This window comes from Coptis chinensis, chromosome 7 (assembly GCF_015680905.1).
Source record: "Coptis chinensis isolate HL-2020 chromosome 7, ASM1568090v1, whole genome shotgun sequence".
Taxonomy (NCBI): domain Eukaryota; kingdom Viridiplantae; phylum Streptophyta; class Magnoliopsida; order Ranunculales; family Ranunculaceae; genus Coptis; species Coptis chinensis.
In genome coordinates this window covers 48,938,870-48,963,081 of record NC_141462.1, presented here as the reverse complement: position 1 = coordinate 48,963,081, position 24,212 = coordinate 48,938,870, and the positions used below count along the sequence as shown (strand labels likewise).

General features: G+C 37.1%; 1 protein-coding gene and 1 long non-coding RNA gene across 2 annotated transcripts; both read right to left on the bottom strand.

The window, feature by feature from the left end:
• Positions 1 to 4,877: 4,877 nt before the first annotated feature.
• LOC147487789 (uncharacterized) lies at positions 4,878 to 5,783 on the bottom strand. Its single transcript, XR_015201001.1, has 4 exons — positions 5,669 to 5,783; positions 5,403 to 5,597; positions 5,188 to 5,259; positions 4,878 to 5,109 (listed from the first exon to the last, which is right to left on the bottom strand). It is a non-coding gene; the product is annotated as an uncharacterized LOC147487789 (long non-coding RNA).
• Positions 5,784 to 9,852: 4,069 nt separating this feature from the next.
• LOC147487788 (uncharacterized) lies at positions 9,853 to 11,028 on the bottom strand. Its single transcript, XM_086574143.1, has one exon. The coding sequence runs from the start codon at positions 11,026 to 11,028 to the stop codon at positions 9,853 to 9,855; it is 1,176 nt and encodes a 391-aa protein (XP_086430269.1).
• Between the last annotated feature and the right edge of the window lie 13,184 nt (positions 11,029 to 24,212).

Here is a 24,212-nt window from a genome sequence, read left to right as displayed (position 1 = left end):
ATGAAGATTCCAGGTTGCATCTTGTGAAAAATCTAATTAGTACCATTGGAATAAATCACAAAGCATCAAGCATAGAAAATAGAAAGAAGGCAAAACTGAAACATGGAGGTTACCTGGAATATAACTGAGGATTGAGAAACAGATGAACGTAACAAGGCATAAGAAAGATACGCTTTTACTGAGTCAATGAAATGAAAATTCATCGTAAAAGAATGACTAACCCCTTCCAATAAACTCTGCAAAAAAAAATATATTTTAATCATATACCAACCTTATCATGCATTCATAAAGAACCAAACACTTCCACAAGAAAGAGAACCGGTGTGGTAGCTAAATCCGTAGGCCATGCGCTAGAAGATCCTAGGCCTTGTGCAGATCCTAAAGCAAAATCTATAAAGCTTATATCCTTGGTCTTTGAAACTCTGCTGCTTTCAATGCATTCTTTTAATGATACATACCACAAAGAAAAAGCAACTTCACTCACGACATCAAACAATAGAAGACACTTGATTTTTTGTTCTTTGCAAAATGATCATGTGATAATTGTTTGGCCAACAAATGAGTGGCATAAACAAACATAGTATTTTTTTTCACATCCTTTCTCCTGAATAAGGTCTAAAGCACAACGCAATGGTGAAAAACTTTCTTAAGAAAATTCACCCTCCTGTTAGAAGAGGAATCGAAGCTTCCCACATAAAAAATCAACCAAAGAGGCAATGATATGCACAGGATAATAGTGAAGGCCATAGAAGGCCATAGGACTAACCTGTAAAAGCTCAAGAGATAAAAGTCTAGTCTTGGTCGTAACTTCATCATTCTCTTCCTTTATGCCCATCTGTGAATTTTAGAGTAGTTGTTATTCCACACTGAAGGCTTCGAATGCCATAGAAAAACCAAAATAATGAGCATAGAATAATGAAAATGATGAGCTGAAGTAGTAAGAAATTTAAAAATACACCCGGGGTAGTACAGAGGAGAACAGATGATCGTGAAAGCTAACCTTGCAAAGGGTGCGAAATAGTAGTAAAGCATCACGCTACCCAATACTCATGCTATCCAGGTCAATTCCTCTCGAAAAGTAAAAAGACTTGTTTTTTAGAAACACCTCAATAAGGAGAGGCCACCCATGAAAAGTAAAGTAATAGACCGTAACAAACTTAGGCAATAGCACCTCTTGCATACCGTGTTATCTTTTTCCATCCTCAAGATGCACAACTTTGTCAAGAACGACTTCTAATCCCTGAATGGTACACGGAGTGTAATGTAACTTTTACCATCATCCAATAACCATAAAAACTGCATAAATAAGCTTGGAAAAAATAACTTTGGACAATCTAAAACTAAAGAGAATATGGAAGCACCTTAATATCAGCACCACCACCGTGATTTCAAGTTCTTCAACGTGAAGCAATAGTGGTATATTTATCCCGGTTAATGAAAAGTGCATCCCCAAAATGATTCCTTTCCCATTATGGTCGCCCAAATGAAATTTCATCATCGTTTGAGTTTGAGCCACCACCGCGGCTTCAGCCTACGTATCGATGTCTACGATGGTGGAGGAGAATCCTGATTACTCTGTAAGACAAGGAGATATTCTGGAAGTAAATTGATTGAATTTGATAAGTTATCTTGCCTACATTCCGATAATACTCGTCCATACTTGTATCCAGCTCCATCAAATTGCTATCAACCACATTAATTTGGCTGAATTCAACCCAATAGAGTAAGGCTCTATATGGGCACATACTCTATATACTGTCAGCTCCAAGTAGAGTGTATATTCGTATTGTTATTGATTACATACTAACTGTTACCATGAGTTGACCTAATGCCATAAATAGAATTACAAACTACCCTTATTCATTATTTACTAGAAAAAAGTTATCAAGTGATACATACCCCTTCTCTCAGAAGGCGGTGCTTTTTCCCACATGCGGAGATGATCCGGCTAATTGCAAACTTTTATGTGAACATATGATGGGGAGCTTCCAGAATGACCAAATACACAGTCCACTATGAACATAACTAGACATGCAGTGTTCTCTTCACCCGCAAATTACAGCACTCAAGTGCTTTAATTTCGAATTGAAAAAAAGACACAAGAGAAAAGAATCACACATGCCACCTGACAGAGTGCTAAAGAAATAAAACTTGCTATTTGCAGATATGCTGGCAACCGAATTTACAAACTCCATGCATGACCACTTTAAAATTGTTACTTAGGCAACCACACTAACGGGAAAAGTTAAGGAACCTTTGATGAAAAAAACACCAGAAAAGTAGGACAAAATTACACTGTTGTATACCTGATTTGAATTGAATTGGCAAGATGATCAAGCTTAATTTGCAAGATATAACATATTTTGTGGAGCTAGGTATGTCAAACACAAGGTTTGACTTATTCCAGAATCTACCTTAAATGGAGAAATATAGATTTCATACCTGATCCAATTCCATTCGCTGAACACAATGTTGATCATTTCAAGACATGGCCTTCGATGTTGCCCTGATTTATAGGACTTTTGCTACATATTTAATCCCCAAATACAAGTAAGAATTTCTATCTTTTCAGTCTGAAGAAAATAAACCATGTAAAAGACATAGTGGATATTGTTAAGGGCAATATTATAGCATACTCGATTACTCCTAGTAAAGGCTCCCGTGTAATTGAATTGAAATCGGTCGGTTAGTTTTTTACCCCAGAATCCCGATAATTCAAATATGAAAGAATGGAAAGACTTTTTCTAGGAAGAGTTACTTGGCGGTGGGGTTTGCGAGGAAAAAGAAGGATCATTTCAAGGTCCGTAGGACGACAAGGAAAATCCCCTCCGCAAGAACGTGTATCCATCACCAAGAGAACTATTAAGCCTTATTTTCATATTTTCTTTTTGTTTATTTGGGTGATCCACAAGAAGCATGTACAAGCTAGAAATGTTGTGAAAGTTACTAGGAAATCTTGAATGTACCTATCTGACGAAGAATTATCAACACAACCACAAACCATGTTCAGAATGTCCGTAAATAGTGAAACATTTTTAGCACCATCTAGTTCAGGATCACCTTCTAAATGATCATAAGCAATGAGTTTCTGTAGATACAATCATTCATCAACTGCATCAGACTAAGGTAGCCAAAAGATTTACTGAAAGAAAGAATGACGTCATAAAGGAACTTCCATAAACGAAATTAGAAACATAAAGGAACTTCATAACCCAAATTTGTCTGAACCAGATACCTACTTCATTAACTTTCTAGATCTTTTCAGTTTCCTCAGTCTGTTTTTTCTCCCAATCCTCCTTGGCCTTCTGATTCATGACTAAAATTTGACATCTAACATCTGAGGTGATAATAGTTCGATGTCTTGACCTCTCAGTATCAACTCTCTACAAATTTAAAAAGTGAAGAAACAAGTAGTTTATTTTAACTGGTAAAAAGGATATATAAATTGTCCAAGACAGTGAAATTAAAAATACATATTAAAAGAGAATGCAATGAGTACCTTGGTTGGGTTGATGTAGTCCAAAGCGCATCAAATGACTTCTTTTGGCCAATGGTAATCTTCTTGGGTGGTGTCTTCAAAATAGTTCTAGTCCCAAGTGAGGTGGTTGTAGATGGAACCTGAGTGTGTATATCTTGTATCAGATGGTAATGCAAAAAATCATGAAATAGCAAACGTAAAGTTTACAATTTAAAAAAATGAGCAGATCAAAATGAAAAGTGAGACACTGACCAAGATTAAGCAGAGCATCAGGAAAAGCACCAAGCATAGGAAGAAAAAGACCACCAACAATATCAGGACCAAGAATCTCAAGAAAAAGTTCACTTCTAGTTGATAGATAACTAGCAGCAAGAAACATCAAGTAACCATATACAATAATAATAAGAAGATTCCCAAGTATATCATTTGTTAGATATTCATATTTGTGCATTTGATAAAGTTAAACTGCAAAAAGGAAATCATATATGAGCACAGAAGTCTACTGGGATTGGAATGCAAACCTGTGATCAATGACATGGCTAGGCAGATGCTACTGGGGACATTAGGAGTGATAGATGGACCTGCCATTAGCGAAGGGATAACAATGATATTGGTTGCCCTTGTACCTCTTGGTAGCTCTTCCCCGCAGCCCGAGAAAAATAAAATGTAATTAAATACAAAGAGAAACATATTATACACCACTTCTCCCTCCTCCTTTTTCGGGCTTGGGACCGGCAAAGCAAATGCAAACGTAAAGTTTACTTGCATTGGCGGAGTTAAAAATGGGTTAGCAAAAATAGAGAAAGCAAACATTCAATACATTGATATTAGCAAAATAAGACAAGTATTACATTGAATAAAAAAATTGATACCAGTTTGGTAGTAGCTTGGACATAAACATAGAAACGCGTTTCAAAATAGCAAAAGAGATAACATAGTCAAACATGCCCATAGGCATGTATCATAAACAAAAAAAAAAGATAGTAAACTTATTCAAGACCGCGATGTAGATGACAGAAACTCAACACATGATTTGGGCCATATAACATTTCCTGGGCAACTCTCTCCTAGATTCTTACACCATGCATCATGAGGGCATGGTAGAGCAGCATCTTGTGAATGTACTTCATCAACGTAAACTAAGTAAGATCTCTCTCCCAAGCACCTTTCATGGAACTTGTAGGTGGGGTCAACTTCTTTAACACATCCAGTTGCCACAATGTCAAGGGGCCAACCACCAAGTAAGTTAACTTCTTTGCCAATCTTTGAGGTTTCCGGCTGAAAAACAAAGGTGTTGGATATAAAAAAATGAAACAACTTACAAAGGCTTAAGTAAAGCATTAAAAGAGACAATCGCATACTGAGGTTTCATGACTAGAGCGAGGTATACTACTGGAAGTTCCAAAAGAGTTGGTCGTGGATGGTTCTTGTTGCCTCAACATTGTTGACCTAATCTCTTCTAATTGCATAGCAAAATTCATTTGGTTTGTTTGAGTCTCCTTCCATAGCTTGGAGTTTTCTTCTGCCTAGTGATAGTTTTGATCCAAAACAGGCTCCATCCTCTTCATTGCTGTTTTGTTGACCCCTGGACCCATAGCCCGACAGCGGCCCCTGCTATCTTTGCCAACCACCTATATCCAAACACATTTCATTTTACGTACAATATAGCACAAACATTTAATGCACTACTGACATCCTAATTTGCATACCCTTGTCACGGCATCGTCGGTGATTGTCATTGGAGACCCTGAATTTGCAGACATGTCCTCATTAATCCTCTCCTATTCAACACAGCAGGAGTGAAACCATAATACAATCTTACCAAGTAAAGTATTACACTAAAGCTCAAGACTGCAATTAGACCTTGATACAACTTAAATAACTTACTACCAACAATCCCTCCCACTAGGAAAATGACACTTACCTCCCACTCAACTGGTTTTGTGCATGGAGCTTTCCTCTTGTGTATCCGGATATAAGATTCAGGCCTAGCAACCATATGGACTGGCTTGTTCTGTTCCTTAGCAATCTATTGTCGAATAATTTGGGTGGGTGTCCTCCCAACGCAAGCAGGAGTTGTTTGTTTTGACCGGTTTATAGTGTTCCTTTCACTAGCAGCCTATATACAAAACAATATATAAGAGAATATACATGTAAGATTCACAACTAATAAACAAATGACTAGATAACCTGGAATTTTTCAGTGTTGCAGATATCAACAAAAACCCGCCAATCTTCAAGATTGACACCTTCTGGAGCTGGACCTTGTTTAACAACAGCAGGAGATTTGCCCTTGACAAAGTTTTTATACAAGGTGCTCTTATGACGCCTCCATGCCTCACCCATGACTTTTTTAGTGTATATCGTATTGATGCTAGGACGTCCCACAAACCCGAAGCTGGTTTCCAATGTTTCAAAGACGTCTACTAATTATGTTTCAAAGCGGTTGGAAAAGTATCATAGCATATCCGGACGCCACCGCACAAGTACACCACATTCGGAGGAAAACCTACTTACCTCTGCTAAAGGGTGACATGGTTATTCAAGATGGTCCAATGTTAACCAAACTTTTTTCTTCGTATTTGGCGTATCCGACATTCCTTTTGCCTTACCTCTAGTCTCTTTAGGAACATTGGATGATTCTGGAGTAGATGGAGTCCTATCTGTAAGTACATAGTAAACTTGTCAATTAGTATACATTAAAGTTCAGATGCAATTCCTGTAATAACTAAAGAAAATATTAAAAGATCAAAGAAAAAATGAATTACAATCTAAGAACCAGTACAATAATCTAATTCCACATGCATTCATATACAGTAAACAAGAAATCCTTCAAAAAGCAATAACTGAATGAGTGTGAAGCCATATAGCCTTTCTGAATGTCTAAACGATAATGAGACCTATAACTAATCTGGCTGGATCTGTTGATCTACTTCTATCTATCTATATCACCCGAAGCGACTTCTTTTTATTCGTGGAAGACATTTCACCTTCTCACTTTTGATAAATGGCTAATAAATCGAAGAAACTTCCCTTGCCATTTGTGGTGCTAGTGAAAGGGCTGACTGGTGCAGCAAAGCCTGGTTCATAGTCGGGTAAGAGGAAATGAAAGACTATGGAGAAAAGCAAATAAAGATAGAAGGGATCTCAAACTGCTGCTTCATCTTCTTATGATGAGCCGACTGCAGCTCTTGGAATTGCTCATCGTGCTACTGGTACTACTGGATCAACAACAACTCACTGTTGGGGGACTATGACTAGAAATAAGGGTCTGTTTGATGCGCCGCTCTAACGTGGATCGGTTATCTATCGTGGAAAGGCGGTTAGTCGCTATAGGTATAACCACCGGGTAGTAATGCGACGGGCATAAGTAGCGACCTAAGTAGTATGGGCATTATGTTTTAGCATAGTCCCGTAAGCCGTTGATTCAGGTGGTTATCCCGAAGCTTTATCTCCTGCAGCAATAAATGATGCAATGCAAAGGCTAGGATAATTTGGAGCGGGGTGGTGGGGGTAACCGGTAAAAACACATAACTAGACAAAATTCAAAATTCTTACCATAATTAGTCTGCTCTATGTCGTCCTCTGAGTCACTTTCGGACAAGTTCAAGTTGTTTTGAGATGGAGTTCCCATGAAGGCTGCTGTACATATTGTAACAAGTCCCAGAAACTCTTAATATTCAAAACATGAATTTTTCAAGTATCTAAAACATGATGTATCAAAACACAGATATTGCATAACATTTAATCGATCAAAACAAATCAGAAAACATGATATCCATTTATAATTATGTAACCTAAAAAATCAAACACAAGTATTTAGAATTCAAACACAGGTATTCAAATTTTAAACATAGATTTAAAATTCAAACATAGTTAATGTAGATAAACATTTAGTTAAAGTGAACTAATTCCTTTTCTGTCTTTTCTTCCTCCTAGTGTCTTCAACATCCACAAACATATCGTCTGGATCGTTAAAAATCAGATCATCTGTGGATGGTTCAAGGCTACTAGGCTCCGCATAAGAAGGATCAACTTCAATTGGGTCATCAGATAGAAGACATGTTTCATCTTGATCACAATACACCTTTCTTGGGACTTCCAAAACCACATGCCAGTCGAGATCTTTTGGATCTTTAGAGTAGAAAACCTGAGAAGCTTTATCTGCAAGAATGAATGGTTCGTCACTCATATTATCCGAACTAATTTGATTTGACAAATTTACTAATTTAAGGTTCGCTTCCACATCTAGCTTCACACCATGTCTAAGTTTAACCCATTCACACTTGAACAAAACAGGCTGGTACCCATCTCGACACTTCAATTGAATGATATTCATATAAACACCGTAATATTCTGCAACATCTTCTACTGGGTTCTTATCCTTCGCGCTAGCCCGGAATGTAGTTGGACACTCTGTGCAAATACCACTATTTTGGTTCCTCTTATTCTCCTGATAGTCTTTTGTAATAAAGAGGAAACCATTGACACAATACTTCTTATACGCCATGGCACAGCTCACTGGTCCCACCACTATATTTTTGAAAGAATCTTCCTCTATGTCTTCAAACTCAGGCTATCTTCTCAACCAAGGAATGAACTCGTCGTCCATGGACACCCTATATTGTCCTGCCTTCCTCCCTGCACATTGCCTATGAGCTTCCAAATCTGCAGTGTACTCCCTAAATAAGATATTACGTTTATAAATATATGTATTAGTTAAAGCAATAGCCTGTTTAAGTATATAGAAGTTATAATTTCAACTTTTAAAATTTAGAAATACATATGTGTACCACCAATCATATCTTGGATGGCTTTTCAGTACCCAATTGCGTGCTTGCTCATATTCAACACCTACCAAATGATAAGTATGACCCAAACCAACTGGGCCAACTTCATCAGCCCCATCAAATTCACTATCAAACACATCTGATGGTATTACTTCTTCACCACTAGACTTTCGCTCAAGCTTCTGGAGAAGACTATTCCCTCCTTTGTAACCAGTGCAATAGTTCATGGTTTCCTCTTTCAAGTATCGCTCCACGATACAACCTTCAGGACGTGCCTTGTTTGTAATATAATCCTTGTAGACCTTCATCATCCTTCACAAAATTAAGAATTTTATAACATAATAACTTAACACAAAACAACCATGAAGATAAGTAAACAATCTTATTAGTTAGAATTACCTCTCAAACAAATACATCCAACAATAGAATACTGGTCCACACATACGAGCCTCATACGCTAAGTGAATATGTAGATGCATCATTATTACAAATACCGATGGAGGACAAATTTTTTCAAGCTCACATAAAGTCCTGACCATACCCCTCTCAAGTGCATGTAAAGTGTCAACATCAAGTCTCCTCGAACATAACGCACGAAAAAATGTGCAAATACTCAAGATCACATGTCGGACTTCCTTCCTATCTCGATATGCATGTTGGATCAACATTGGAAGCAAATGTTGCATCAAGATGTGATAATCATGAGACTTCATTCCACTCAAATCCTTCGCACCGCCTTGGACAATATTCTTCCAGTTACCACTAAACCCAACATGTATTTTGAGATCTCTTAAGCTTGTAAGGAATAACTTTTTCTCCTCCGCTCGAAGCCAAAACACCCCAGGCTTCATAACCTTCTTACCATTTTGATCACTCAACCAATACTTCCTTTTAATCCCAAGAAGTTGCAAATCTTTGCGTGCATTGGCGTTATCTTTTGTTTTTCCTTTTGTGTTCAACATCATAGCAATCGGGAGTTCACAAATTTTTTTTCAATGTGCATAACGCCCAAGTTGTGACGGATAAGAAGCTCGCCCAATATGGAAGCCTAAATAATATCGACTGTTTGAAAAAACGTGTCCCATCCCAGTTGTCCTCTTTTTGTTTTCTACTGCCCTTCCCTTTTTTTTTTTTCCTTTTTCCATTCCCCTTTTCCTTCTCTTTGCCCTGACCCCATTGCACTTTCAGATTCTGTGTCATTTGTTCAACTTGCAGTCCAGTCAATCTCAAAGGCTGTTCTCTAAGCTCTTCAGTCTTGTTAAAGGTGCTTGGTCTAGTGTCCATCCTACTAGCATCCGACGAGGGCAAGAATCGTCTACTATCCATGTAAGCAAATTTCTGGCTATGTTGGAGTCTCAATGAGGATGTATTTGGAGCACAAATGGGACAAACATATTTGCCATGGGTTCTACAACCAGAGATGTTACCTAACGCAGGAAAGTCATGGATAGTCCATAACAAAACTGCGCACATATTGAACATATTGCCTCTATTTGCGTCCTTCACAGTCACCCCGGTATTCCACAAAGATTGCAATTCACGAACAAGAGGCTGTAAATATATGTCGATATCCTTTCCTGGTTGTCATGGCCCTTCGATGAGTAAAGAGAGCATGGTAAATTTGGGTTTCATGCAAAGCCACGGAGGAAGGTTATAGGCAACACACATTACAGGCCAAGAGCTGTATAATGTGCCACAAGTTCCAAAAGGATTGAAACCATCTGTCGCTAGTCCTAATCGAACATTACGAGCTTCAGTTGAAAAGTCTTTATACTTCCGATCAATTAATTTCCAATTACATGAGTCAACTGGATGCCCCATCTCTCCACCTTTCAATCGGTTTTCCGAGTGCCAACACATCTCCTTTGCTACCCATGGTACACTATACAACCTCTTTAGCCTCTCCGTAATTGGAAAGTATCGGAGTATCTTTGCTGGAATCCTAATATGTTTCTTCCTTTGTTCGATATCAGCATATTTGTACCTCGACGCTCCACATGTAGTACAAGTATCCCTCCAATCATCATCTTTCCAAAATAGCATGCAATCATTCGGGCAAGCATCAATTTTCTCATATTTAAGGCCCAACTCTTTAATTAATTTTTCTGCCCTATAAGTATTCTCCGGAGTTTTGTTGTCACGTGGAAAAGCCACACGAAGTAATTTGAGGAGTCCCGTAAAACTCTTGTCTGTCCACCCATGTGTAACCTTTAACCGAAACAACTTGACGACAAATTTCAAAACTGTAAAGTCCTCACAATCAGGATATAAAGGATTCAAAGCATCATGAAAATTATCGGACTCAATTGTGTCAGGCTCTTCCTCAACTATTCCTCGAGCACCATCTGTTGAACATTGTTCAATAACAGCATCCAAGTTATCACCGTCAAGTTCTTCTACGACGGTACTGAATGCAACATTCTCCTCAAAAAAGGGGAAGTCCCCTCCCACCTCAAAATTAGTGGAATTTGACCTTCCACCCCTTTCAAATGCCACACTCGGTGGCTGACTTGTTTCTCCATGCATTCTCCAAAATGTATACTGCTTGTAGAAGCCCTTTTGGTAACAATGCAATGTGACCACCTCATAGGTTAATGCTCGACCCCTATTTCTACAGTTATCGCATGGACATGGGATCACATCCTTGTGGTGACAGTTATCCCTTGCAAATTGTACAAATTGATTAACACTATGAATAAAACTATCGTCCTCTTTTGGTAGATCAATCCAACTTTTATCTATCACCCCAAACCCCTCCATATTGTAGTTCTTGCAATACAAATAAATCAAAAATAATTAGAGCTAAAAATAAAATGGCAGGTAAACCATACACATAATAGACCACCACATAAGTAAATAATGAACTCCACACTGGGGAGAGACTAAAATAGCACAAGTACTACATCCAACAATCAATCTAACCTAGTTGCACCCATAAATTCAAATAAATTGAAAGCACACAAAAAATGGATTGATTAAGGCATGCATAAGAAAAAAAACAAACTACATTCTCACTTAAAAAAATAAATTGAAACTAGATAAAGAATAGTAACAACAAAGATGATATCATATGCAACCAAGTAGGATATTATCTAGAAGAAATATAATTATACCGCCCACATTAGCAGCGTATATGAGTTAACCCAATAGCAATATCTTAACTTGCATTCAGTATAATATAGAGTAGGAGCATAAAAATAAAAAGAAGCAAGTAAGGGTTCTCCTACTCACTTCTACCAATTACCACACACTTCAACAACATACTTGATATTAAAACGATTACTTCTTGAGACTATCGTGAACACTAGGCTTTGGTTTAGAAGAAGTATCAATAACAACAGTAGCATCCAAGTTACTAATCTTGGTATCGACAAATGGATTCTTAGAGGTGCTTAGAATCATAATGAATTTGTATGTGAGACACTCTCACTTACAATATAATAAAATATTAAATATATTAAATTCTTTCTTCTAAAATGAATAACAAATGGGTATATTGGACCTTACCAAACATTGATTTGAATTCCATAAAAATGCCCAACACTTAGCTAATCAACACTACAACTTACTGTAATTAACATTCTGAACTACACCTTAGGCAGACAGATATAATAAATAGAGAACATAATGTAAGTACATCACGTCAACAAGTAGCAAATATCTATCATCCAATAAGTCATATACCAAACAAATATGATTTTATTAAACTTAGTTATACCTAAAAAACTCAAACGACCAACACAAACCCATTTTAACTTAGAATCAGGACTAACATCTATATAATAAGCTAGGGTTTTTTGGGCACTAGAAGACAAAATAACAAAAAGGCAAATACAAACAATGGCCTAGATTAATTTTAACACCCATCGGATGGCCAATAAGTTTTTTAATTTCCCGAGATGTTTGTTTGTAGATACTAATTTAATGTGCACCGTCAAATTTCATGAAGTGTAATGAGGCCGGCCTGTTTGCATGTTTCTGTATCCGTCAAGTTGGTCAATGGTTCGAACCATGCCATTGTCCATTTTGTTTGTTTTATTATTTTAAGTTGCAGAAGCTTAAAATCAAAATAAAAAACTGTTGATAATAGTGTCTATATGAAACTGTGGTGACTTGAACCTAAAACCCAAATTGTTACTGATGCGTGGTCATTCCAGTTTGCGGAATTTTTTCAAAGTTAAGGTATTAGTGCATTACGCAATAAAAGATAATACAATGGAGTTTATAGGCCCATTTTCTTCTTGGAGCTTAGGTAGCTCTGGTGGGGTGCTGCTCTAGTGCCTGCCAAAGCATGAGTGCCCTAGGGAAACAAAGTGGAAATAAAGTGCTAGCCACTGGGCATGTTTAAAATCTGACAAAGAGACAATTCAACACCTTAAACTTCTATTGCTAAAAGGCATCCTCATTTTTCAAGGATAGCAATTGATGACAAGTATGTGCAGATTGACTTCCAATTAAAGTGTAGGATACTTTTCCTGTCAAAGCTAGCACTTTAAGCGACAAGTCCAAACTGTTACCTATAGAACTCCCATTAGTTAAAAATTATTTTGTGTCTTTACAACTTTGTAATCATTCTGTAAATCCATGGAAGTTTAGAATAAAGCACTAGATTACTGAACTAGAATAAGATGAACTATAAAGCTAAAGAGTACTTTTATTATAAAGCAGTAGAGTACACCCTTAAAAAAAAATTAAAAAAGCACTAGTGGACTCCTAAATTGCCTACGCCAGAAGCCCAGAAAACCTTACCTTGTAATGCTCTAAAGCAAAACAACCATCAGGTGGTATTGTTCCTTTGGTGTACTTTCCAGTGTGCACTCCTGATGCTAGTGTGGTCAGACATTTTCTATAGATGATGTACAGAGGTAGATAAATCTATGCTCACTAATCACAATTCACAAATCCCTCAGTTATTACCATCACCACAATTATCAAAAACATACACATTTTAGTTGTGATATATAAGTATCCTAATCAATGAGATTATGTTGTGGAAGAACAAACATTTTAGATATCTGAATCTATCAACTTGAATAACAATGCTTTGGGAAGCTATATTCCATCCTTTTGGAAATAAAGTGTAGGATACACTACATGCTTTTAAGGCACAAATTAAGGTCACAAGAGCTTGAAGATTTGACAACTAAAAACTAGACATAAACAACAATATGCTATTTGCGTTAAGCAAATTTTCATAACAAGATGATATACCTCATATAACTATAGCTCAAACAATAATCTACTGGCCATTAAATAAGTTCATTCCACCACCACATAGCCACCTTCAAAAGACTTTGGCCTAATGTAGACTTAAGTAAAAGATAAAGCGACAACAAGCTATCCATTGCTAGAAACACAACCAATTACTTATTTTGCACAAGTTCACGATGATGCTCGATACATGGAACCACCAGGTTATATAGCCATAGGCTTAAGGTAAAAATGAAAGAACTTCTTTTAACTTACTGATTAATAACTAATAATCAACAACATAACGAAAACATACATACTAATAAGTTCAATCACATAATGAATATAACATACACCTAAGAACTGAGCAACCCCAATTTTTTTAATGAATTGAAGATTGAAATTTTCTATTTTTAAGAAAAACTCAATTTTTTTGAGTTGAACTAGCAATGGCATACACCACTTCCTGAAAATAAATCCACCAAAACCATAACCAAAATCGAAGTGAAGAGAAAAAAAAAATAGTGAATAATTGATCCGAAACGAAATTGAAGGGGAATAAGATATTACCTGAACGAGAAAGAGAAAGAAAACAACCAAATGAGTAGGAGGAGAAGTCGACCAAATGAGCAGCTTCGAATAATCGAGAGTCGAAACCGAAAATTGTGAGTCTAGATTGATCTTGTGTTCAAGACATTTTCAGCACCTATTATTAAAATTAAATACCAATCTTTACTAAAAACAACTCAATGATTTAATCTTTGAATATAACGATTTACCCTTGATCTAGTTTTCTCCCTCTCTCTCTCTTTCTATTTTGAGCATGAAGGTAATGAAAATTTTCGATAGGGTTTTCCTTTCGGAATAAGCAGGTATAAACCGAAATTTTGGGTTGGTCCTCTTAAATCTAGTGGGATGACTTAAATTTTCACTAAGTAGAGAGGGAATGAGCCTCAGAATCTCAAATTTTCACATTCACACTTTTTTTTTGATAATATTCACATTCACACTACGACGGACACTGGGTTAAACTATGATGGCTTATTTTATGAAGGTTAATAACCATTGTTTATACCGGTTGTGGCTGTTGTTTTTTGATGAATTTGGTGTAGTATATATATCGTGTCTTTACAACTTAGTACAATTCCTCTAATCAACTGTAGTGTACTATAAAATAGTAGAGTACTCTATAAAGCATTAGAGCAATGAACTAGAATAAGATAAACAAAAAAAAGACTGCAAAAGCTACTCCTGTTTTATAGTTCAGAAACTATAAAACAATAACACAACCTCTACGCAACTTTGTTTAGAAACCGTGCTGATGAGTGCCTTAAGGCACGGGGCATTATCTAGTATAACAATAACACAACCCCATTTGGTGATAAAATCAATACTAACAATATCTATAACCAAGAGAAGTAAAACAAAACAAATTTCAACTTTTCTAGAAAAAACCCATTTCAAGTTAACACCAAACCAGAGATGGGAGAAAAACTCACCTTGATGTAAATGAAAAAACCAATAATCCGGACTTGTTCATAACAAATACTATAAACCATGAGTGATATTATTTCATTTAAACTAAATTTTAACAAAACAAACCTTACAAACACTACCTTTTCATCAAAATTGGTAAACACTAACTCTTAAAAAGCAAGAATTGTGAGAGGGGATATAGAGATATGAGAAGAAAGATGAAGAACAATTACCTAGTGATTAAAGATGAAGTTTTTCTCGAAAATATAACGATTTAGAGATGTTCAAAGCGAGATTAGTAGAAGAAGAAAAAAAAAATAGAGAAAGGGTTACCTGAGAGAGAGGGGTGGTGTGTCTGTGTCACTGCTGTGAGAGAGGAGAGGGGAAGAAAACCGAGACAAGCGTACTTGTTTTGTATAATCGAAAAAAAAACCTTTTCGATAAATGAGAGAGTATTTGTGCGGGTAAAATTCGGTAGAATTTTTGGGCTTGTTCATTTCGCGCTCCATCTAATTTTCATTATATAAATGGATGAGAAAAATACAGGTCTATCAATGGTTAATAGAGATAGAAACATGACCCGGCAAAAAAACCAACTAAACTCAAACCGCAAAGAAATTTGGCCACACCTGTCAAAAGTTTTAGCCACGGCTAAAGCCCGTGGTTATTATGCAACAGCCTATGACCGTGGCTAAAGCTAATCTGTACCTGTGGCCAAAAGTCATTTTTCTTGTAGTGACTAGTATAATTTGTGTGTATTGAACAGGACCAAGTGAGGTTGTTTCTCCTTATACTGACTATATAAGATAACAAATGATTCACTTGTGAATCAACAAACTCGATGGATTGGGTAATGACATTGTATGTAAGGTGTACTGTTGATTATAGAAGGAATCCCGCAAGAAGTCGGGTTGATGATGTCCCCTTGAAGAGCTCAAAAAGATTGTCATGTAAACCCTGCAGGTGGATTTATTCCGACATGACAATGAGGTTGAGTGGTACTACTCAAGGACATAAGAAGTTGATTAATGTAGTTGTTAATAATTTGACTTAATTAACGGACATTCGATATCTTAAACATGGGGAGATTAACGAGCATATAATATGGAGCCCATAAACGCTGACACGTAATTTGGGATTAGGATAGTAGTGCAACAATGGCCTTTAGTAGAATAAGCCATTTGTTGACGGACTTAGGCCGTGTGTTCTGGGCGAACATGGGAAACCCAAGCCCGTCAGGAGGCCCAACCCTAATTTTTCCTAATGGTCCCTGTTGTAGCCTATAAATAGAATACTCTCTCTCTGGCCAAAGTTCACTATTCACTGGATTAGAAAAAGAGGCAAGGAAAGATAGATCCAAAATTGGATCTAGCTTTGTGAGAAAGAAAGGGATTGGTAGATCGTTGCCCACACAACTTCCAATCTGTTCTAAATGAATACAACAGAAGATCAAGGGGTTGATTTCAGATTTGATAAAGCTTTGATTCTCAGAGATTACATTTAAGCTGATTCTCAAAAGGTATGTTCTCTATTCAAAATCGTGAGAACCCCATTGATTCCGCTGCGCGTGGGTTCTCGCAGTTTGTAGAAATATTCGTTCTGAAATAACGGTTCCTACATCAACATGACAAAGATTATCTGACTTGGCAATAGATGAGGTGCCTGAAGTTGTAAAAGAAAATAGAGAATCAGAAGGCGTCTAGACATTTCAACTAAGTAACAGATAAAAAGATACTATTCTTACCATGACAGCAACACTCATTCCAAGGTTCCACCATTCTCCCTCCTCCTTTATCCGAGCTTGGGACCGGCAGCGCACAGACTTTCATTACTTTGCACTGACGAGGTTAAAAATAGGGTTGTTATCTCTTCAACCTGCAAAAAACAAAAAAAACTTTCATAATATAATATTTAGACAATAAACATTCTTATAAACCATCTAGCCATCATACCATCATAACCATCATAACAAGCTATAGTGCACAAGTTCGTTATGTCATTCTTACATCTTGCAAAAGGCTTTTACTATTACTTACAAAAAACATACTCAAAAAACCAAAATAGATGAAGTTTGCATATCCCACACAATAGATTACTCATACTGCAACCTTGATTCAAGCCAAATCAAAGGCCCCCCTTCAACAAAATCACTAAGGTCCAAGCAACCAAATTGAGGTCCATCATAAATAGGAGCATTGGGAACCAATACTTCCTCAATATAAGTCTTTTTCTCCCCTCTAAGGACGGTTCTGCCATGGCAAATATTAGTGGTGATTGTCATATCATATCCCCTAGCAAGCGGAACACCATATCTACCTAATAGGGTAACCTTAAGAGGTGGACTCAATATTTCAGCAGGAGGGTTCACAGGAGGGTTCGCAGGAGGGTTCACAGATTCAAACATATTCATTAAATTCTGTTGAGACGGACAGTGAACTGAGTTGGAACCAACATCGGTTCCGGGTGTTGTATCCCCACGTGGCGGTTGACTATTCGACATTCCATTGTTGGTTACAAGCTTAAGCATATCCTGACAAAATGAATGACAAAACTAAGATTTATATATATGATGAAAGCAATAAATTTTATATTTAAGGCAAACTCACCATCAACACACCCTCAACTCTAGCTATGGAGGACTTCATCTCACTCATTTTACCCTTAAATTCAAAATTTGATGAAGACTTTGCTTGTGCTAACATCACCTTCGCAATACTTGTTCGTTTTAATTACTTCGTAGAGAGGTTAGAGCTGATTCCACGAGTCCTACTCCTTTTGTCCGCTCCTAAGACTTCGGTCAATTCGTCATTATCAAAATCAAGATGAGTTGCACTGCCCTTTCCACTTGAAGTTGCATTTTTTCTTTTCTTTTGAGCAGCCTCCACCAATTCCTATAGTGTTTTCCATGGAAATTAGTTCAAAACTAACAAGTTAGTACAAACTTAAGGTAAATCATTCGAGAAAAAATTGTCTATAATAACAAAGTAATGAACTAACAGCCTGCACACTAGTTCGCGCATCATTTACAAAGGGAAATACTTTGCCAAAGACTTAACAAAATTATAGTTGGAACTCAAGTGAAATGCAAACTCACATAACGGGATCGAGCGCTCTCCAAAACAGTTCCATTACGACGTTCATGTCCTGCTTTCCAGCTGTCTACCCGTCCGTGTATCTTGTCAGGATTTTGCTTATTCTACATGTACATTGGTAAACAATTGTTAGCATATCGTGATCAAAATTTAAAATTTTATGGAAAGACACCTACCACTTTATGCAACATGTTGGCATACGTATCCCGCCCAAGTGTGTGTCGAGAATCATTCAGTTTTATATTCTCACCATTCTTCGCATTTCTTGCCATCACTTCAGAAGTGTTCTCATATATTACAAACTGTTCCCAATGATTTGGATCAATGCCAGCTGGGCATGCGGTGATTTGTTCTTCCAAGGTCTCAAACTTACCCAATATATCTTTTCTCAAGACCCATTTTCCATATCTAAACTTAGTAGAAAAGTTTTTTTCTGCATGTGAACGAGCTAGTGCTTGGTCGACATTTGTAACTTCAAATTCACGCTGTAAAACACAAGTTATATAGTAATGTGAATGAAGCTAGAACTCAAAATGTCTAGTATGCATTACAAAAAAATCAGAGGTAAACCTTACCATTAAGGCATTCCAAACCTTATCCTTGAATTCAGGATGTATAAGCCTCCAATCAGTGTAACTAACTGGGATATGAGCTCGAATGAGACTACCAGCACGAGTATTCCATCTGGAGGCATTATCACCAACGACAACATCATCAATATCAATCAATACAGGTAATGATAAGAGCCAAAAAATGTAGTTCTTAACCATCATACTTTTAGACCAATTATGTGAGTAATAATTAAGAGTTAATACTGATTACGTGTTTTTATGTATTTTAGGCTTCAAAGTTAATTATGTGCAGAAATGTGCCACTTTGATGAGATAAAGGAGCAATGGTTGGTTGCTAAGGAGTTCTGTGATTAAAGGCCAAGATTCAAGAAGACAAAGCCTTTCTAAAGCCCGGTCAAAGCTGAAAAGTCAAAGTCAACGCGGGCAGAAACAACACACAAAGTCAGCAGAACTTCCGAAGGCTGTATCTTTGGACTCAGACCTCGGAATTGGGTTTACCTTATGTCAAAACGACCGACTCGGAAAGAGCTTTCCAATGGTCCAAGCCTTGGCCCAATCAGAGGAGCAGAAGTGGACGAAAAGTCTGTCGAAGCCAACTGCAGCTGAAGAGCCCATTTTGGACTAAAGAAATTGGGTTTTGGGCCCGATTTTCCGGCCCAAAACATGGCTCCAAGCCCATGCACGATTTTTGGATCTGAACATATAAAAACAAAAGCTTAGCTCTTTGTTAATGGTAGATAGTTAGGTTAGAAAATAAATTAGATTAGGATTAGAAAAGTAGCCATTAAACCTTAGATCCAGATCTAGTTTTACATTATTTAGTTTTACGTTAATTAATTAGTTTATTTCTTGAGTATTGAATCATTGTTTTTATTGTTCATTAGATTAATAAGTAGTTGTTATTCATTCAATCATATCTTGTTCTTATTGTTCTATTAGATTTATAAAGTTAATTACTTATTCCATAATGACATGTTATTATTATTATTCTTGTGTTAGGAATGGTAGTATAGAAATTTCACATCAAATCATTACTCTCACCATTGTTCCTTTTGGTTTGATTAGTTGAATTCAATTTAAGTCTAGACAGTTAAGAGTGGAACGAATCCTTACTCATTATATTGCATGATTATGTTTTGAGAGTAAGAATAATTGATTTAAACGTAAGAACGGTAGGATTACGTATTAGTGTTGTTAACATTAATATTTAGGATTATACTATATTTCTATGGTTATCAAATGGCGCCGCTGCCATCTTAATCTCGTTCAAGACAAGAATTTAATTGCTTGAATCCAAAGGGCAATCCCCCATTATTTACCCACCCGCCCTTTTAATTTTTCATTCTTATTTCTTTGAATTTTCGGAACTGTTCATTGTTTTAGGCATAGGGGCTGCGGATTCACAGAGAAAAACACTGCGGTGAAGGTATTTCTAAATTTTCAAAACTTCTGAAAATTTTCAGACATAATATTTAATGTGTTGTTGATTTACTGGAATATTTTCAGATTTTTCAAAGTTGGTTTACCTTGTGAAAAAAATACGATATTTATAGTGCTGCATTTTAGTTTTCACACCATATGTTCTTGAAAAACAGACGAGTAAGGTTACTTAGGGAGTTCTAAAAATTCTATAAGTTTTACAGGAGTATCTATCTTAAGTCTGGAGTTTGTAGTAAAAATTTGACGAGTTTTTGATTTGTTTTGACCTCCTAAATAGTAGAGTGTTTTCAGTGTGTTTCTGCAGTATTGCAAACACTTAATATCTGGAACACCAGCCGATAAGGAGAGGTTGTAGAACTCCAATTGCTCTAAAGTGTTTACAAGAACAAGTAGGATCTGTCAGGAGTCTCCAATAAAAATTTGGAAAATTTTGGCTTTGGTTTGATGGGTTAACCATTCGGTTGTTTGTATTGTGTCCAAAAACTATTTTGCAAACTTTGCAGGTCAGTAGAGGGACTTTCATAGCTTCGATTGATCTGAAATTTTACAGGCTACTTGATAGACATCTTAGCAAATTACTGTAAAAATTTCAAGTTTTTTGGAGTACGATAAAAGGCCTAAAACTGGAAAACCCTGAAGCACGACCCTTGCCCAAATTGAGCGCGACCCGCGCTCAAACACTGGACATTCGAAAACCCTGAGCGCGACCTGCGCCCTAAGCAAGCACACTTACGCTCAAAACATTGGAAGTTGAGCGCGACCTGTGCCTATACCAAGTGCGACCCGCGCTCAAAACACTGGAACTCGAATTTGCACTGAGCGACTTTTCTCATTGATTTTGTCATATTTCCGCAGGTTTGATTCAAATTTTCAATTTTCAAGTTTTTCAGTGTTCTAACTTGTTATATACACTGAACACGCATGAACAAGACGCTATTTATAAGCAAAGCAAGGACGCAATCAGGTATTCCCTTCTTCCACTCCTCATTTCTTTTGTCAGAGGAGTTTTAATTCTAGTATAATCAGGCTTGTTTTTCGTAGACATAAATACCACACGCGTATCTAAGAATTTCACACACACCACCTGATTTAATGGCTGAAGAAAGAGAGACTCCTCTCTCTAACTTCTATAAAGCCTTGAGCGATAGCCCCAAATCTTGCATCGTTCTAGCAGACCCAGTGGAGGATTTCTGAATCCCCCCAAATATTTTTAATTTGTTACCCGTTTTTCATGGTTTAGACCATGAAAAACCTTATCAAAGATATCGTAGGATTGAACAAGTCCTAACAACATTCCACCATCCCACGGTTGGTGCGGAACAAATTAAACTGAGGGTATTCCCTTTCACCTTAGCCGATAAGGTGGCGTCTTGGTTAAGCGCCCAAACGCCAAGCTACGTGGACTCATGGGCTCAACTTGTTCAATTGTTCATGGAACAGTTTTACCCACCATCTTGAAGACGGATGAAATGCTTCACAAGATTCATTTCTTTAGCCGTAATCCTCATGAATCCTTTTTAGAGGCCGGAATCGTTTCATCGATCTTCTCATTGAATGCCCAAGATCATAATCTTGCGAAAGACACGCTTTGTTCGTGCTTTCTTCAAGCGGGCTTTCACATTATCATAAGGAGGTTCTAGATATCATGACGGGGGTAGTTTTCTTAGTAAAGGAGCCTTGGAGGCTTATAAATTCTTAGAAGATCAATCTAAGAAGAACAACAATTGGGAGGTAACGATTCCTCCCGGCTCCTCTCCTTCTTCTCTTGAGGTTAAATATGATCCCGAGCTTAAAACTCTTATCGATGCCCTCACTAAAAAGGTAGATGCCATCTCTATTCAACAACAACCCACTCTAGTCATGAACATTAACTCTACTCGTTGTAATGTCTGTTGTAGTCTTGAGCATTCTGACTTCTATTGTCCTCTTGTCTATGCACAAACACCACCACAAACATCACACTTCAACCAGTTAACTCAACATTAAGGACAAGGGAACTTAGGTGACCAGAATAAAGGTTTAGTACCCATAACCCAGAACTATCAACATCAAGACATGAACGTTCAACAAGCTTTAATTCCAATACAACCATCTACAGACAAAGTAGTAGTGACCTTGTTGGAGAAACAAAATCAAATTATGCAACAAAACTCCAACTTGATGAAAGATCAGCATGATCAAAACTCTAATATGATGAAACAAACGATGCAAATGATGCAGTCTTTGTGTCAAAAGGTTATTGACATGTCTTCTAACCAAAATAAAACAAACCGGCGGCGTGTTTCCAAGTCAAGCAATTGCCTAATCCTAAGTCAACAAACACTGCCTTTGAAATAAACAATATTTATTGTAATGGTAATATAAACCAAAGGGGACTACAAAGATCACTACTACCCTTCGTTAAGGGCGAGTAGTTGATAACCAAGTGACTATGCCTAAAGATTACCCAAGAAACTAAAAATGATATCATACCAAATACTATAATAAGAAAACCAAGACCCTGTAGAAGTACCAGTTAAACCACAACCAAAAAGGAAAACATTACAAGACCCAATAATAGAAAGTGAAGACCCTGCACCTGTAGAGGTTCCAATATGGATACCTAGATGGAAAACGGATAGAGATAAAGCAAAGACTAATAATACTTTTATCCCTTCTACTAAAAATAGCGATAAAGCACCATATCCCCAAAGACTAGTTGTGTTTAAAAATGACGAGAATTTTGATGAGATTAGGGAAGTGTTTAAAAATTTGACTATAAACCTACCTTTTCTAGAAGCTATAAAAGTCTACCCTGACACGCTTAAGTTTCTAAAAGAGTTGTGCACCAAGAAGAGGAAAACCAACATACCCCACGAAGCATTCTTAACTTAACAATATCCCTCTTTATCTGAACATAACGGAATTGTTAAGTACAAGGACCCTGGTCGTACTACTGTACAATGCACCTTAGGTGATACCTTCATAACAACTGCTTTATTAGACCTGGGGGCGAGTGTTAACTCACTCCCTTTTTATTTATATAAACAATTAGGTCTAACAAAACTTCAACCAACTAAAATGACTTTGCAGTTAGCCGATCGTTCTATTAAGTATCCCAAGGGTGTAGTTGAAAATATTCTCGTTAAAGTTCAGGATTTTTACTATCCAGCCGACTTTGTTATTCTTGATACAGAAGTTGCTCATGATTCGATTCCCATCATCTTAGGGCGTCCTTTCTTGGCAATTGCCAATGCCCAAATCAATTGTCGGGATGGCTCAATGACTCTTTCTTTTGGAAATCTTTCTGTAGAAGTTAATATGTTTAGACAAAAACAGGGACAACTAGGTTTGCTTGTAGAAGGGGAAGTGAAGTCCATTGAGAGTTTTGTACCTCACATTAGTGCGGCTGACACTTTAGTCCCCACACTAGTAGATACCCCTCTTATGGAAGAAGACAAGGATCACAATTTCTACTCCCTAGACGTAGATAACATCAAGGAGGATTTCCTTCGACTCTTTTGCAACCCTTTCTTTTGCCTCATGAAGTTCTCTCCTATTGACATCCATTCATCTCTTGACGCCATGACGGAAGAAGAATTTTTAAGCCCTCTATCCCAGTTGATTCTTCTTACCCACCTATTGAGGAATGTCTTGCATATCTCAAGGCCTCTGATGATATAGACCTAAGAACACTAGTTGAACACCATTCACCCACCTCACATCCTCATGTCACTCATTCACCTTCCATCACGAATGTTCCTCGCCCTCTACCTTTTCAAAGAACCATTGAGTTTGTACTTGACCTTGGCGTTTCTCCTATGCTTCATAACTATCTAAACCAACTGGTGAAGAAGTAACACCCAAGGACAAGCCACCTGACACTTTTTCATTTTTTCCATTTTTTCCTTCTCAAAATTATCCATATCCTATGTATCTTCCACAACCATCAATTTTCTCACGTTCATTTACTTGGCATCCCCTTCGTAGGAGGACAAAGAAGAAAGTGTATGCTCGATTAGGTTTTAGATCTATAAGGCTTTGCTCTCATTCCACTAAGCTACGTCATAGGAAATCTTGGTGCTTAATTCTATTTGATGGTGCATTCCATGTTAATTATTTGTGAAAAGACCTACAACTTTTTCGATTGTTGATATATGGTAAACTGCATTTTAATACATATATATTAGATAAA